The sequence below is a fragment of the Centrocercus urophasianus genome, unplaced genomic scaffold (genome assembly GCF_019232065.1).
Source record: "Centrocercus urophasianus isolate 14NV4802_14NV808 unplaced genomic scaffold, USGS_Curo_1.0 seq_11, whole genome shotgun sequence".
In the NCBI taxonomy this organism is placed as follows: Eukaryota; Metazoa; Chordata; class Aves; order Galliformes; family Phasianidae; genus Centrocercus; species Centrocercus urophasianus.
The window spans coordinates 77,845,450-77,859,427 of record NW_024884253.1 but is presented as its reverse complement, the minus strand read 5'-3'; the positions used below and the strand labels follow the sequence as shown (position 1 = coordinate 77,859,427).

The 13,978-nt window shown below is 40.5% G+C and overlaps 1 protein-coding gene across 1 annotated transcript; it reads right to left on the bottom strand.

The window, feature by feature from the left end:
* Nucleotides 1–8,240: 8,240 nt before the first annotated feature.
* LOC122154968 (ovalbumin) lies at nt 8,241–13,699 on the bottom strand. The gene is made up of 7 exons (XM_042808601.1): nt 13,523–13,699; nt 13,227–13,277; nt 12,534–12,662; nt 12,018–12,135; nt 10,708–10,850; nt 10,206–10,361; nt 8,241–8,636 (listed from the first exon to the last, which is right to left on the bottom strand). Exons 1-7 carry the CDS (start codon nt 13,688–13,690, stop codon nt 8,241–8,243), a joined length of 1,161 nt encoding a protein of 386 aa, XP_042664535.1. The 5' UTR covers nt 13,691–13,699.
* Between the last annotated feature and the right edge of the window lie 279 nt (nt 13,700–13,978).

Sequence of the window (13,978 nt, the reverse complement as noted above, 5' to 3'; positions counted from 1 at the left end):
CTCACGCAAAGGGAACCTTGCCAGTGGTGAACTTTCTGCATCAATGTGACTTGGGAACTCAGAGCTTTGCTGAAGATGCTTTCCTACAGGGGAACAGCCTCATAGCTTTAACAGGATGGCTCTTCCCTGCCTTCCGGCTGTTTTGAAATTGTAGCTACACAGAAACACCATGTTTCAGTGTGGGTTATAATTAGATGCATCTGTTAAGTTTTCCAGAGAGCACAGTAGTGTAGGAGAGGTGTTCATTGCAGAATTAATTGCTTCCATTGCGCCTGGGAAAGTTGTAATCTGTTTACATTGGCCTTAAATGGTTTTCAAAACTTTAAATGATTTGAGTCATCTTTGCAAATTTAACTGTGTTGTTGAACAAATGATAGATTCACTAAATAAACTTCATCCCTTGGAGCAGCGACTTGGATTTTCTGTTTTTAAAGCAGGGATGAATTTAATTTGCTAACTAGTCATAGTGCTTACTCTGTTACAAGAAGTGACTGAGCTGTTCCATATATGCAGAAATGTGGGATTTGAATGAATGAGAGGATGGTGTTTGTACAAGGTCTTAAAGTTGCCTTTTAAAAATGCCTTTTGAATAGCATGGCTGGTTATTAGTGGGGAAAAAAAAAATACATACAGAGTAGCTAAAATTGTTCTCACCTAAAAGGGAGATATACAGTAAATCAGTGTGATGATGATAACATTTTCCAGGATCCTGTGAAGTTACCAGCGCTAGAAGATACAGAGTTCAATGGGCGGTGCTGAGGCTGACTCAGGAGCGGTGGTTCCCTCACTCCCACTCTATACTAAGTCAACACTCCAACATGCTCAAAGACTTACGTTTGTATTGGTAGTATCCTTCCTGTGGGAAGTAAGCCTGTGGCTCATTCACTGTGGTCATTCATGTTTCCATTTTGGCAGTACAAATATTGGCAGCACATCAGGCACCCCGGCCAGATCTCAGCTATATAAGCACATTTTGTTTTCCTTCAGTTTCCTTGCAGCTTAGCACAAGCCAATAGAACTTTCTTGCACAGTATGTTGCTCAGTTCGTTGGTACCTGGGATCAGGAATAGGCTAAATACCTGACGTCCACATAGATCATTTGTAAAGTGATCTAAAAGTACTTAGGGGTTTTGAGAGAAAGATTTCATAGCTTCTGCTCTCACACAGTATTTTAGAATACAACATGCCATGTATGGTTTTTGTGTAGGTATGCTGCCAACCTGTGCTGTAGGTATTCAGCCAACAGAGCTTTCTACGCATGTTTTTGGCTCAGCCAGAACAGGGCAGTAAGTTTTAAACATGAAAGGATTTTAAATGTCCCAAACCATTATAAGGACTTCAGGAGATAAGAGGGGTGGGGAAGACAAGAGTTTTGAAACCTGAGAATACTGGAATCCTGTGGGAGGGCAGCTTAACATTTAGTTTCATAACAATCCTGTAATTCTCAAGGGCCAGAACAGTACAGGGAATAGGAGCACAGAGACTGAAGTGGTGGTAATGGTGATCAGTGATTGTGTGCTTGGAGTGAGTACATGGACTTTGGTGTGAGAAGGAACCCTTTTGTCACAGAATGCAGCAAGAGCTTGTCCTGACCTTGTAAATTAAAGTGTAACAATGGTGTATAGGTCTCAGCTGGAACGGTTGTAACGGATTCTGATTTATGTCCCAAGAGATTTTTATGTGGAATAAATTTGTATCATTGTGAAGTTTCAAATAGCTTTTAAAGTTCAAAAGAAATTACTTCTTTGAGTAGCTTATTTCCCTTCAAAGCTTTGAGTGAGAACACATGCGTCTTTATTTTGAAACAGTGTAGATAGATATCTAATGTGTACGTATTACATGTACATTCGCAAGCCTTCCCTTGCCAAGCAATCTTTGCTGACATACTCCAATAGCATTTAGACTTTGTGAGCTGTTAAGAGGTGTGGTGGTGTTCCTGTCTAAATATTACTGAGGCATTTTGCTCCACACCTGCCGAAAGCAAAGGCGTGGTGAGATTTGGCGCATGAATTGAGCACTGGCATAATTTGTCATACTGTACTATAACCACTGTGTGCTTTAGCTTAGATGCTGTAATTAGTAAAGGCAGTGTTTCTCCTGAGATATTCTGTTCTGATGACCAGTGCAACACTTCTGGGGAAGCAATGATCTCGATATCTGAAAAGAGATAAGTTTATATGGAAATTAACATGCATGCTGTTCTCACATCTACCGGTGTGCAGTTTTCCTTTGAATGAATCAGATGTTGGGCATTTTTTAAGTAACCAAGGTAGCAGTTAAAACCAAAAATATGAAGAATAGCCTGAATTTCATGCTGTGCAGTACTCCGTTGCGAGTAATGGTGTATGTGTGGATTGCATGCACTTTAGCCTAAGCATGTCATTTTTCTGAAGAAATCTCTCAAAGGGTGTAACTACATCAGCTACACAACTGCTGAATCAGAAAACCAATTCCTGCTCCTGAGCAGGAGTCACGCATGGATGTGCAAGAGCAGCATGTAGAGGAAAGGCTCTCTTTTGGGAAATTAGTTTGAACACTTGCTATTTCTTCATGCAGCTTGACCACAAATACTCCTGTGTGGTGGAATAACCAGAGTTTCATAAGGCAGTTGATATTTTCAGAAGTTTCAGCAGTGAAATGTTCGAATACTCATTTGTGAACACATACTGGCAATCTTTGCTATTTACACATCTGCTTGGCCCCTTATTCGTATCTCTATTTTCACACATTTTAGGATGGGATTGATCTGAGCTATCTAAGTGTACCTGTGCATGCAGCAAGTCTTTGTCCTGGAATGCAGTAACCCTTTAAAGGGAGGAATAGAATTTTCCCTTCATATTGACAAAAATCTTGGACAAGATAGAGTGTCATTTTTTAGTATCATTTGAACATCTCTTATCATGCCTTCATCATTGCAAGATTTTTTTTCATCCTTCCGTCTCTTACACTCTGCCTGTTCAATTAAGCATCTTAGTCTCTTGAGACCAGGTGTGCTTTTTACACAATTCAAGTTAGCAAGTTCTGCATAGCAGTGACCAAATAGAAATTAATGATGTGGTGTACACCAAGTGAAACAAGATGATCTTGTATTCCCTTCTGCTCTCAGGCAAAATGAGATACAAAGATTTTGTTCCTCCAGCCTTTGTGAGGGATGCATCTTTTGTCCCACAGAAAGGTGAACTTTCTGGATTTTGTGCTGAGGACCTTCTTTTGAAATCTTCTAATGATCACATGCTTTTCTTCATCTCAGCACTTCCAAGCTCTTTGAAGCTGTTCTTTCCAGTTGGGATTCAGCTATGTGCAGACTTTTAAGGCTTTATTATATTTTAGGCTGGTGCACCTTCAGACTTCTTTCTCTTTCAAAGATTAAAGCTAAACTCCAGATGTGTTGCTTAAAACTAGTGGCATTGTTCCCTTAAACTGCTCTAGACTCTTCTTTCTTCTTGTCAATCCCCCTTCATTTTCCAGACCCCTGGATCTGGAAAGCCTTCAGAGGCTTTCTTAGTACCTCCTGATTTTGCAGTTGCTAATTGTTTCTCTGGGAACATAGACCTAGCTGTAGACAAGGCCTCTTTAACGTGGACTCTGCAGCACAGAGGAAACATTTGACTAAGGAAAGCTAGCAGATTGCATGTAAGGAGAGGCAGAGCCCTTGCTTTGTGGCTGGAGCAATGACATTGATCACCCTCCATCCCCCACCTTCTGCAGACGCAGCTGAAATGCAGCTTGGACTAAGTAGTTGAGCAACACAGGAAAAAGGCTCTCCTCCCACTCTCAAACCTTTATCTCCCTGGCATTTGCCCTCGTAGAGACAGAGCTTGAGCGCAGCTCTGCCCTTCTAACTTCACTACCTTAAGAAGCAGGTAGAGACTGCTGAAGGACAGGGAGCAAAAAGGAGGACATGATGAGGATGGGAATAGGTAACAGCTTGGAGAAGGGGCGTTACTGGAGAGTAACAAACTGTGCTCACAAGAAATGAGGCAGCAGAAAATCAGTAAGGAAGAGAGCTGCTCTTACAGCCCTGTGAAAGTTAATGGTACCTCCACAGCATCCCTTGTTCATCTTTAATTCCCATCTCTCTGCCTTCCTTACAGGAAGGTGCATTCATCTGGCACCTCATTATTTTCCCTCTCCTATACTGACCTCTTATCAGAGCACAATTTCTAAATTTTACCTATGTGACTAAGGAGTCAGCCTTCCAGTGTAAGGACTTGCACCATTCCTGTTGTCAGTATGGTACCCACGGTAGAAGTTCATTGCATTGATTTCAGACCGTGGGTTGCTATTGCTAACATTTAACAAAAGTAGCAAGGTGCTCTGTGGGTTGAAAAAATATGTAAAAGCTCAAAATTGGTTTGGGATCCTTTTTTCCTTAGGAGAGCCATGAAATTGTGAGTGTTTGCTCATGTCACAAGGCAGTTAGACTATATGAAATTAGAGTCTGTATTTTGCGACATTTAAGAATATACTAGTTAGGAAAGGAGGCCAGGTACAAATGATTGCACATTGTTATCCACATGGCAGCAACATGGAGCCGAAGTATAAATTATGCTGTTGGGTATAAAAATGTGTAGTGTGCAGCTACATATTATCTGGCCTTTGCTCTTAAATATTGTTAAATGTGGGAATTTGTTGTTCACATAGTGACTAGGCACTGCTTGGGATTTACAGAGATAATCTGTAGATGTTGGTTCAAAAGTATTAAAAGTGAGGACAGACAATGAGAGCTTTGTGGGTTGTGGGAGACAAAACGAAGAACTGGCAGGGCTTATTCTTACCTTCAGCTAATTCTCATTTGGTAAGAGAAAGTAAAGCCAGTTGAATGGCTTTCACTACTGCTACACCAGTGACATTTGAATTTATGTTTAAAATCAAATTAATCAGCAGGCTGTGGGTTCTCCAACCATACAAGTAGGCAGCACTTGACTAGGCAAGGTCCTGAGCTATTTGATATAGCTGTGAAGGTAGCTCTGCTTTGAACAAGGTGCTGGACCAGATGATTTTCAGATGCCCTTTCCAGCCAAAGGTACTGGAAATCACTCTAATGACCTGAACTTCAGAATATCAATTCCTGCAAATCTCTGCCTTTGCTCAAGTGAGTAGTTTTACTTACATTCTTATCTATTTGAAGAACTAGGACTAGAACAAGCTGTAGGACCCAAGGGCCATATTCTCTCATCTTTATAGAAATTCATTGCATGAATTACCTTCCTGCTGGTGTAAGACAGTAGGCAGACAAATAGGTGTGGTTTTATCTCTGTGCAGTTCACTAATCCACTGTGCTTCTTTGCATACGTGATATACTACGGGTCTATATGGGGTGTGGTGGCAGAGCAATCAAAGCCTCTTATGATGAGTTCTAAAGCTGTGAGTCTGAGCCTTCTCTTTTAATTGTGCTGAAAGTGATGCTGAAGATAAAAGGGCATGAGATAGCAGAGAGCCATAGGTGCAGTGCTGATTACTTCACTTCTGTGGGGATGGCAACATTGCTGGGTGATGGAGGTCAGATATGTGTCACTGGCCCTGGGGCTACCTCCAGGCCTGCCGTCCCTGTGCTGGTTATCAGAGAAGCTCTGCAGCTCCTCAGATATGGAAGGCTATTGACTCTTTTGACTGCTAGATGAATATTTATGTGTTTGAGATCAGAGGACTCTGGTGTCCATTCCTTGGTGGATGTGTGGTTTGCCACATCCCAAAGCAGTTCCAAAGTTTTGAGATTTTGAAAATATGGGGCTGAGAATTCATGCTCTTTTCTCATTTATGTATGAGGAATGGGCACACAGTACAGTTGCTTAAGGAAGTGGTTCCTGGAGACTAGAATATTTGCGTGTTGCTGTAGAGGCAGAGTGCGGCAGAAATCATGTGTCAGGACTGAATCCCTCTACACATACACAAACAGATGCACTTTTTTTTGCATCTTTTGTGTGGGGATAAGTATAATTTAATTGATAAGAACTCCAATGGCCTAGAAATAGTGCAGTTTGGGAATAAATCAGGTGAAAAGTAAATGTCCTGAGGATTTTGAGTACTCCATTTCCATGCTCAGACCAACAGAAAGTCTGAGACAATATTAAACATCATTATCTCTCTTGTAATAAGTTTCCCTGTTTGTTATCTCCTGACCAGCTATTGACTAATTTACAAGAAAGTGAAGGAAAGTATTTGAACTATTTATACACCAGAGAAGGTGGTGTCATGTTATCTTCCTTCTTTTGCAAGATCCTGTTTGCTAACTGTAAGTTATGACCCTAGCTACTGCCAAGGTATGTGTTATCTTGTGGAGGGGGAAAGCTAAAACAAGTAGAACAAGCAAAATGCAATGTGGTGAAAAAAACATCACCACAGACCGCCCAGCAGTGGTGCCAAGCTGTTTGCACTGCTGTGAGGAAGGAGCACCACTCCTTGCAGTAAGCGCACTGCCCCAAGCCTTCCTCTGTCACTCTGCAGTTTGTGTGACAGTTCATCACGGCTCTGTTTTCTTTCTTTTCCTTTCCCACAGAGTGCACCTTTCAGGATGCACTGTTTCACAAAGGTCCCCAGGGGTGGCAGTTCCCCCAGCCCTCCTGCTGCACTGTGTGCTGCTCCTGCAGGGGCTCTCCATGTGCTGCGGCCTCCTTCAGGCCTCATCCACTGCTGCACTGTAGGCTCTTCATGGGCTGCACCTTTTGGTAGAGAAGCACAGAAAACCTCTTGTTATTAACACGTGTTCTTCTGCTCTTCCTAATCTGGTAATACAGATCAGGCTCTGTAGCTAGTGGGTGAGCCACAGTCCAGCTGTTGTCCCATCCCATTAGCCTGAGGTGTCAGTGCAAGTGTTCCAATATGGGTTAGGCATCCTCATCTCGTCTCAATCTTGGCTTCTGAACCCTTTCTTCTGCAGCTGCAGCAGCAAAAAGAAAATTAGGAAAAATTGAAAGTCAGCCCCTTCCAGCCATGGCTGGACCCTTCTCGCTCTGTCCCTGTGAAGGTACAAGCAGCAGGTGGAAGAAACAGAAGCTTTCTTGAACAAACCCAGCTTCTGTAGAAGAGCCTTAACATGGTACAGGCACAGAGGAGAAGCGGCTTTGAGGCAGTGATTTACACCACACTCAGTTCTTCCCCTGCCCATGTCAGTGGTGCTGACTAGCAGCTACATGCCACCAAAGCCTCTTCATTCCAGCATGCCAGCCCTGGTGGATCACAGATGGGACAACTGACTGCTGTCACCACTAGCCATAAGTTTTAAATTTTCTTCTGTCGGCAGTGAGCTGTTCTTGAGGAACTGTGAGCTGAGACAGACCTCTGAGTGTCCAAAAATCTGTCCCATCACCCCAGCCGGGACCAGGGAAGCAGCAAATTGGACACACTGGTTCAGATGTACCAGGTGGTGCTTAGAAGGGAGAACCAATTTCTTCCCTTGCTGTGCTCTTTTAGCTGACATAGACCACTAGATTATTAGATTAAGTTGCTGTTCTCTTGTTCAACTTCTCACCCATTAGTACTTGTTCTGCAGTTGCTGCTAGCCTGTGTGTCCATGCTTATTCCTCTGCATGACATTCTTTCCCTGCTGCACAACCTTGCTGTACTTAAAATACTACAAGTGAAATGTGTTTGCTTAAACATGTTTTTATTATGATTAAAGGAACAAAAGAGAACATTCGCAAGACCCATTACATATGAATACAAGGAAAACAATTTGAATAGTAACATACCATATTTGGTCATGATGATTGAGCCAAAGTTTAGGGAGAAATGTGAATTATAAGATTTTTATAATGCATCTTTAGAAAGTGAGGAAGAGCCTTGTAGTATCAGGAACACAGAGAAAAAGCAATTGCCTTGTCAGCATAGGAATGGTTGGTGACAGTTGACAGTTTAGTCTGAGAGATTTTGAGTGACTAATTCTGGAGGAGCTTGGTCATACAGATACCTGGCTTAATTGGAAGGCTGCATTTTTTCCCCATAAGCCTTCTGCTGATGTATCAGGTTGCATTTTTCAGTGTGATGACTCAGTACTGTGAGTCTAATTTTCATTCCCTTAGCCCTTCATCCATGAGTTAACAGTATTACTCTTTGCGTAAAGAAAAGGTGAAGTGCACCTGTTCTTATAGTGTAACTTCTTTCTGATTTTTTTTTTCTAGAAAAAGCTCCAACTTTTATAAAGTCTGGATGTAACAAAGAACATGCTTTTCTTTTTACCCCTGATACTACAGTGCTCTGGGTCTTGCTGAAAGGAACAGGCTCTTTCAACTTTCTTCCTTTTAAGGGGAAATACATCTGCCAAAGAAGAGAATGGTGTTGGTTGGGTTGTGCTTGATACAGTAGAGGAATGGATGGTCAACCCTAAATTCTTCAGAGATGCTTGCAGCATCCACTCCAGCCTCTGCTGAGCCTACCACCTCTCTGCCTGCTTCATAGATTTCTGCGTATGCTGCATGGATAGCTTGAGATATCTTCAGGCTCTCTGCTGAGGAGATGCCAGACAGATTGGCTGAAGAGCTGAACAGGTCGGTCATTCCCATAGCCATTAAGACAGATGTGAGGTTATATTTTTCCTCAATCTTCATGCGAGGCAGGTACACTTTGATCTTCCTCTCTTCCATAACATTAGAACTGAACCATTCAGTCATTTTTTCAAAGCTGATTGTAGTCTCAAGCTGCAAGGAAATGAGAATGAGATCTATGGGATGGCGACAACTTCCTTCATGGCAGTGCAGTACTAGTTACTATTGTATGTTTTCTTGTGTACATCTTTTAAACTCATTACTCTTGTCATCGCTTTTTCCTAGGCGTATAGAGATCAATTTTGCTAGAAGAGAAAAGCATACCATAACTCTTTCTTCTCTGCTCAGTCTTATTTTCTTTTCCTTTTATAGGCTTACTGCCATTTCTTTAAATAATAATAATAATGAGATGGCTAATCCCTTAAAGCTCCTTCCTGTTTATTTTCTTTGCTTGGGAAATATATTCTAAAAATCACTCTATGCTTTGAGTTTAAAGCTGTCTCTACATTTAAGACCTCTCAGGAACCAGTTGTTAATGGTAGCTAATTACTGATACTTTAACTATCAGCTGTTACTATACTGGGAACTGATATTTTAAGAGAATTTGAGTTTTTAAAAATTAGATTTTTAGCTGGCAAGTATGCTTCCATCTTACTTACACTGTACCAGTTCAAAGCTATATCTGCCACTTAAAACAAAGAAGATGTAAATTAGCAAAGTGACTGGTTGCACTGGTGACCACTAGAGGGGTGGGAATCTCTTAACCCTATCACGGCATTGGCATCTGGAATAATTGGTTTCTTTTGGTATTACTAATGTTTTTTTGTATGTGCTAATATTTTTTTCCTTGCTAATTTACTGAATGTCTCTTACACAAATCTGGCCATGGCAGTTTGTAGAAACACTATTTCAATATATATTCTCTTTTACCACCTTTATCCGAACTATTTTTTCCTCAAACACACTGATTCTCTTTGATCAAGCTCCTCCTTTTCAGACTTTCTAATCAAAATGTACTAGTTTTCCTACATACTTTTTTTCCTAGAGCTGTACATAATCTTTCAAATGTCTGTCTGTCAGGATGTGATGGAAATTTAGCTGTGATTAAATGCTTCTTCATCTTTATAATTTAGATTATTTGAGTTAGCGTACAAACATTTCAATGAATTCTCATTTATTACATTGCATTTCCTATTCAGAATAACTACAGTCCTAATTACAATATGCTATGCCTGTGTTCTGTTCATATCAACAATTGTACATTATGTACATGTTATTTCTGAAATGGCTTTAACCACATCCAATTTTTAGTTAATTTATGAAGACATGAAGGAAGCACATTGAGCACCACCAAGTGAGACAATTATTAGAACCAGTAAACCTAATATGAACTCTCCAAGATGCTCCTCAGAGCACAGGAATGGAGACATAAGACCTTTAGAGTTCAAGCCACTGCAGTAACAGCTGCTTAGGTGAGAATCATCTTGTCTACTGTGTCAAACATTTCACCCTCAAAGCAGTTCCTTAAGCAAGCCATGCTCAGCATAGGCTATTGCAGGACCCACTGGGACAACTCTACACTTCTATGCAACAATCACATATTGAATCACAATGAAATTTGTGCTGGTTAAATGTTTTAGAATAACTGTGTTGAAAAGAGCTTTGCAACAACTAAATTTCAGTGTGTTTTTAATTTTCTGAAGCCAACTTCTAGGGCCATACCTGCTCAAGGCCTGAGACTTCATCAGGCAACAGCACCCACATGCTCATTGTTCCACTGGCAAAAGGAAGCTCCAGGATCTTCATTTTCTCAGAAGCCATTGATGCCACTTTAAATAAACCAATCTGGTGCATCATCTGCACAGGTTTGCTTTCTTGCTGTAGAACCGAAAAAAAAGAAAAAAGAGAGAATATGGTTTTAACAAAGATTGTTCTTAGATTGCAGAAATGTCTAGTTATGGTTAAGATGACTGATGGCTCTCATTCAGGAAGATGACTGATGACTCTCATTCCTAGGAAAAGTGGGAATCTCAAGTTATTTCTCAGGAGCTTTGCAATGTCAGCAATAGCGTGAAGAGAGAAATAAAGAAAACTCCTTGGTTTTAACATAGTGTCTGAAAGAGATGCAGACAAATGAGCAGATATGCTAATGTAGTGTTTATGTAACAACAGGTCTACACTCTTCATGAATTCTAGATTACATCTTTAAGGTATGCCCATATACCTCAGTCACTCTGAAAGGTACTGCTTGCGTGTCTTCATCCTTAAATGCTTTCTCCCACAGTCCTTTGAAGACAATGGCATTAACCAGGACCATTGCAGTTTGAGAATCCACGGAGCTTGGCTGAAGGACATTTTTGATCATTCCTTTAAAAATGAATAGGAAAAGAGAGTTGTATATCACATTGGCAAGCAAAAGGTAGATAGAGAGTGTACAAGTTATGGAGAAGAGGATGTAGGGGCAAGGACATTGGTTTGTTTTTGCAACTATAGTCTTGTTCTTCTAATACTGATTTTCTTTCTTCTATTGTCAGTAACTCTTGTTTCTCTCTCTATAAGGAATCACAACAAAAGATAAAGGACAAAGAGATGTGTTACAAAAAGACTAAACCTGTATATTTTGTGATAAGGGGAAGAACCACCGGAATCTCTCTTATCCCAGAATGGTCTCCAACCAAAACAGTACCAAAAAACATAAATATGACTTGCTTCTAACCAAAGTGGAAATTTGAAGTCTATGTAAAAAATGTAACAAAAGAGAGAAACAGAATTTTACTCTGTTTTCTTCCAAAACTTTGCTCCTGTTCATTCTGCAGTCCTCATGCATGTAGTATGCTCCTCACATAGTCCTGTCAAACACATAGCTTGCACATAGCATACATGGCCTTGTTTTTGCCTTCAGAACGTGACTCCACACCAGAGGTTGGTGTGGTTGTGGATGTTTTCATCTCAGTTAGAATTCAGTCTTTCATCTGTGTTTCAAGCATGAGGGAAAGGAATGCTGTGAGGAGATGAGGAAGGAAGTAGAAAAATGGAGGAACCACTCAGAGAGGCATTAGGGCAAAAATCAAAACTGTAGTTTTACAATTCCTTAACTCTTGCTTTCCACTGCCCTTTATCCGTTAAGATTTTTCAAGTGCCTAATGACTGTATGCCCTGCTTAACGGGTACACAACAACTCTGGGAAGCCTGAACACAAAGCACACTGTCTGAGCTATATCCAGGTTCTCAGTATTAGAATTAACCAATTGTCACTATGTACAAAGCATGTTCTAATGCTGTCCTTTTCATCAGGACTGGAAGTATTACATTCCTGCAAATCTCTTGCAAATAGTCATCTTAAAGGGAGGTTGTCTGAAGGAAAAAAAAAAAAAAAAAAAGAAGTTGATTGATAGTTCTGTATCTGGGAAGTGATCTGTTATCCAGGAGCAGCAACAAAAGAAGAGATTTTATATTTTCCTCCTGTGAATTAAGTGCTCTTCTAGGCTGGCCAAATATGGTGACAGAAGGGAAAATATGGTGGCTTGTCCTTACCATTTGTCTGACTTTCTACCCAGGAATTGATGAGCCCTCTGGCTTGATCTGCAGCTGTTTGAAAGTTGATAGATTCCAAGCCTCCACTATACAGTTCCTTCACACATTGCAAGTATTCCTGTAAAGCAAGAGTATTCGGCTTTCAGATATGAATTTCAAAGCATTTTGCAAATGTGAATTGCAAGACTGAAATTAACAGATATAAATAATGTAGTAGTGTAAAATGCTATTTTACACTGCATTACTATATCTATGTCGCATAGTGTATTAAGTGGTGTAATATGCTTTAGCTGTATTGCTTTATTGTAAGAGCTGACATTCTTTTAGCAAGCCATGTATTATCTGAAAACTGTAGAGGTTCAGGACTGTGTTCGAGAAAAGTTTTGTCCTCTCTTCCATATGCAAAAACAGCAAAAACAGAAATTTTATTAGTGGAACATAAACCTCTGACTGTTTTTGCATTACAGAATGGTAGAGCTTTGGCGTGGAAATAGATCAGATTTTAGAGCAACTTACTGGCAGGATTGGGTATGTCTCTTCAGCATAAAGTCTACTGGCAAGGCTGAATGAATAAACATCATTTGGTTTGGTGATTTGGTTGAGTATGTCTCTGAGTGAAGAGTGGACGTTTACAGATGTGCCACACTGAATACAAAGAGAAAGAAAGATGATGTTATTCTAGTTTTATTACTTAGTAGGCTTTACGTAGTGTATGAATGGGGTAAAGTAGTTAGATATTGTTTATCCTGTCTGTCTTACTGCTAGTAATTATACTGATGTGGTCCTTTTCTAATATATACAATTTTGTGCTATTTTTCTTCTGTAATTCCCTCATACTTTTCTCTAGGGAACTCCTGACTGCCTGCTGATATGATCTAGCTCCAGCAGATCAGGCAGGCTTTCCTCCTTTTGCAACCAGACCCATTTATCCAGAATCATCTACCTGTCTTGCTTAAGCATACAAATATCCACAAGTTTCCTCATTCACCTAGTATTTTTGTCCTGAGTTTCATCTTGTGTTTGTTCTAAATCCCCTGTTACCTCCTTTCTTTCTCTGTTCTTATGTACAAAGTGTTCTCCCAACTGCTGGATGCAGAGCACTAGCTGCTCATCAGAAAGGGCTTGGAACTGCTAGAAGATTGCTTCATCTGCTGGATTTTGCTTCCAGAGGAAAGGGACATGGGGAAGGAGGCGAAATTATTTCTGTACCTGAGCTTCAATACTGTCTCCAAATCCTGGAAGTTTATCAAAGCGAACAACCTGCAATTGAAAATAATAGTAGCTGAAATAACAGTTATGACAAAAAGAAGTTAGGCAATCCAGTTTCAAGGTTTCTGGCATTTGTGTAACACTCTGGGAGCTGGAGGTGGCCACAGTTTTAGATAACTCTGGTTCCAGATTTTCAGCCTCTGAGCTATGCAGTTTCCAAGGGACATCATTGCATAATTAAGTGCTATGGCTCCATTGAGGAGAACAAAGATTTTAACGTTTAACTATAGGCTCACCTTATTTATCTGGGTCCTGGTGCTGTCTTTTGCACCTAGGTAGACCATGGCTAGAGCTGAAATGATGGTGAAGGGGGAGTAGAAGATGTTCTCATTGGCATGGTGGACTTTGAGTTCCTTGAATACATCAAAACAGAATTCCATGCTTACTGCACCGATGGAGCCCATGGTGAACTCTGAGTTGTCTGGAGCAAAGAGCAGAATAATGAAAATGTAAGGATGGAATGCTGTACATAGTGCCATGCAGGGTACTCTATAGTAGATTACAACTGTAAAATATGAGCAGGTTTTAGGCAATTAAATGTAAGCAAGTAGTTTTAAAGTAATTCTGTGGTATTGTGTCTGTTGCTATATCCACCTCTCATCTGTGCTCAAAACCATATTCATAAATTTATTTCTTTATGCATTTGCATTCAGTTCCTTTTGGGTAGCAAACTGTCTCAGAAGCCTTAGATC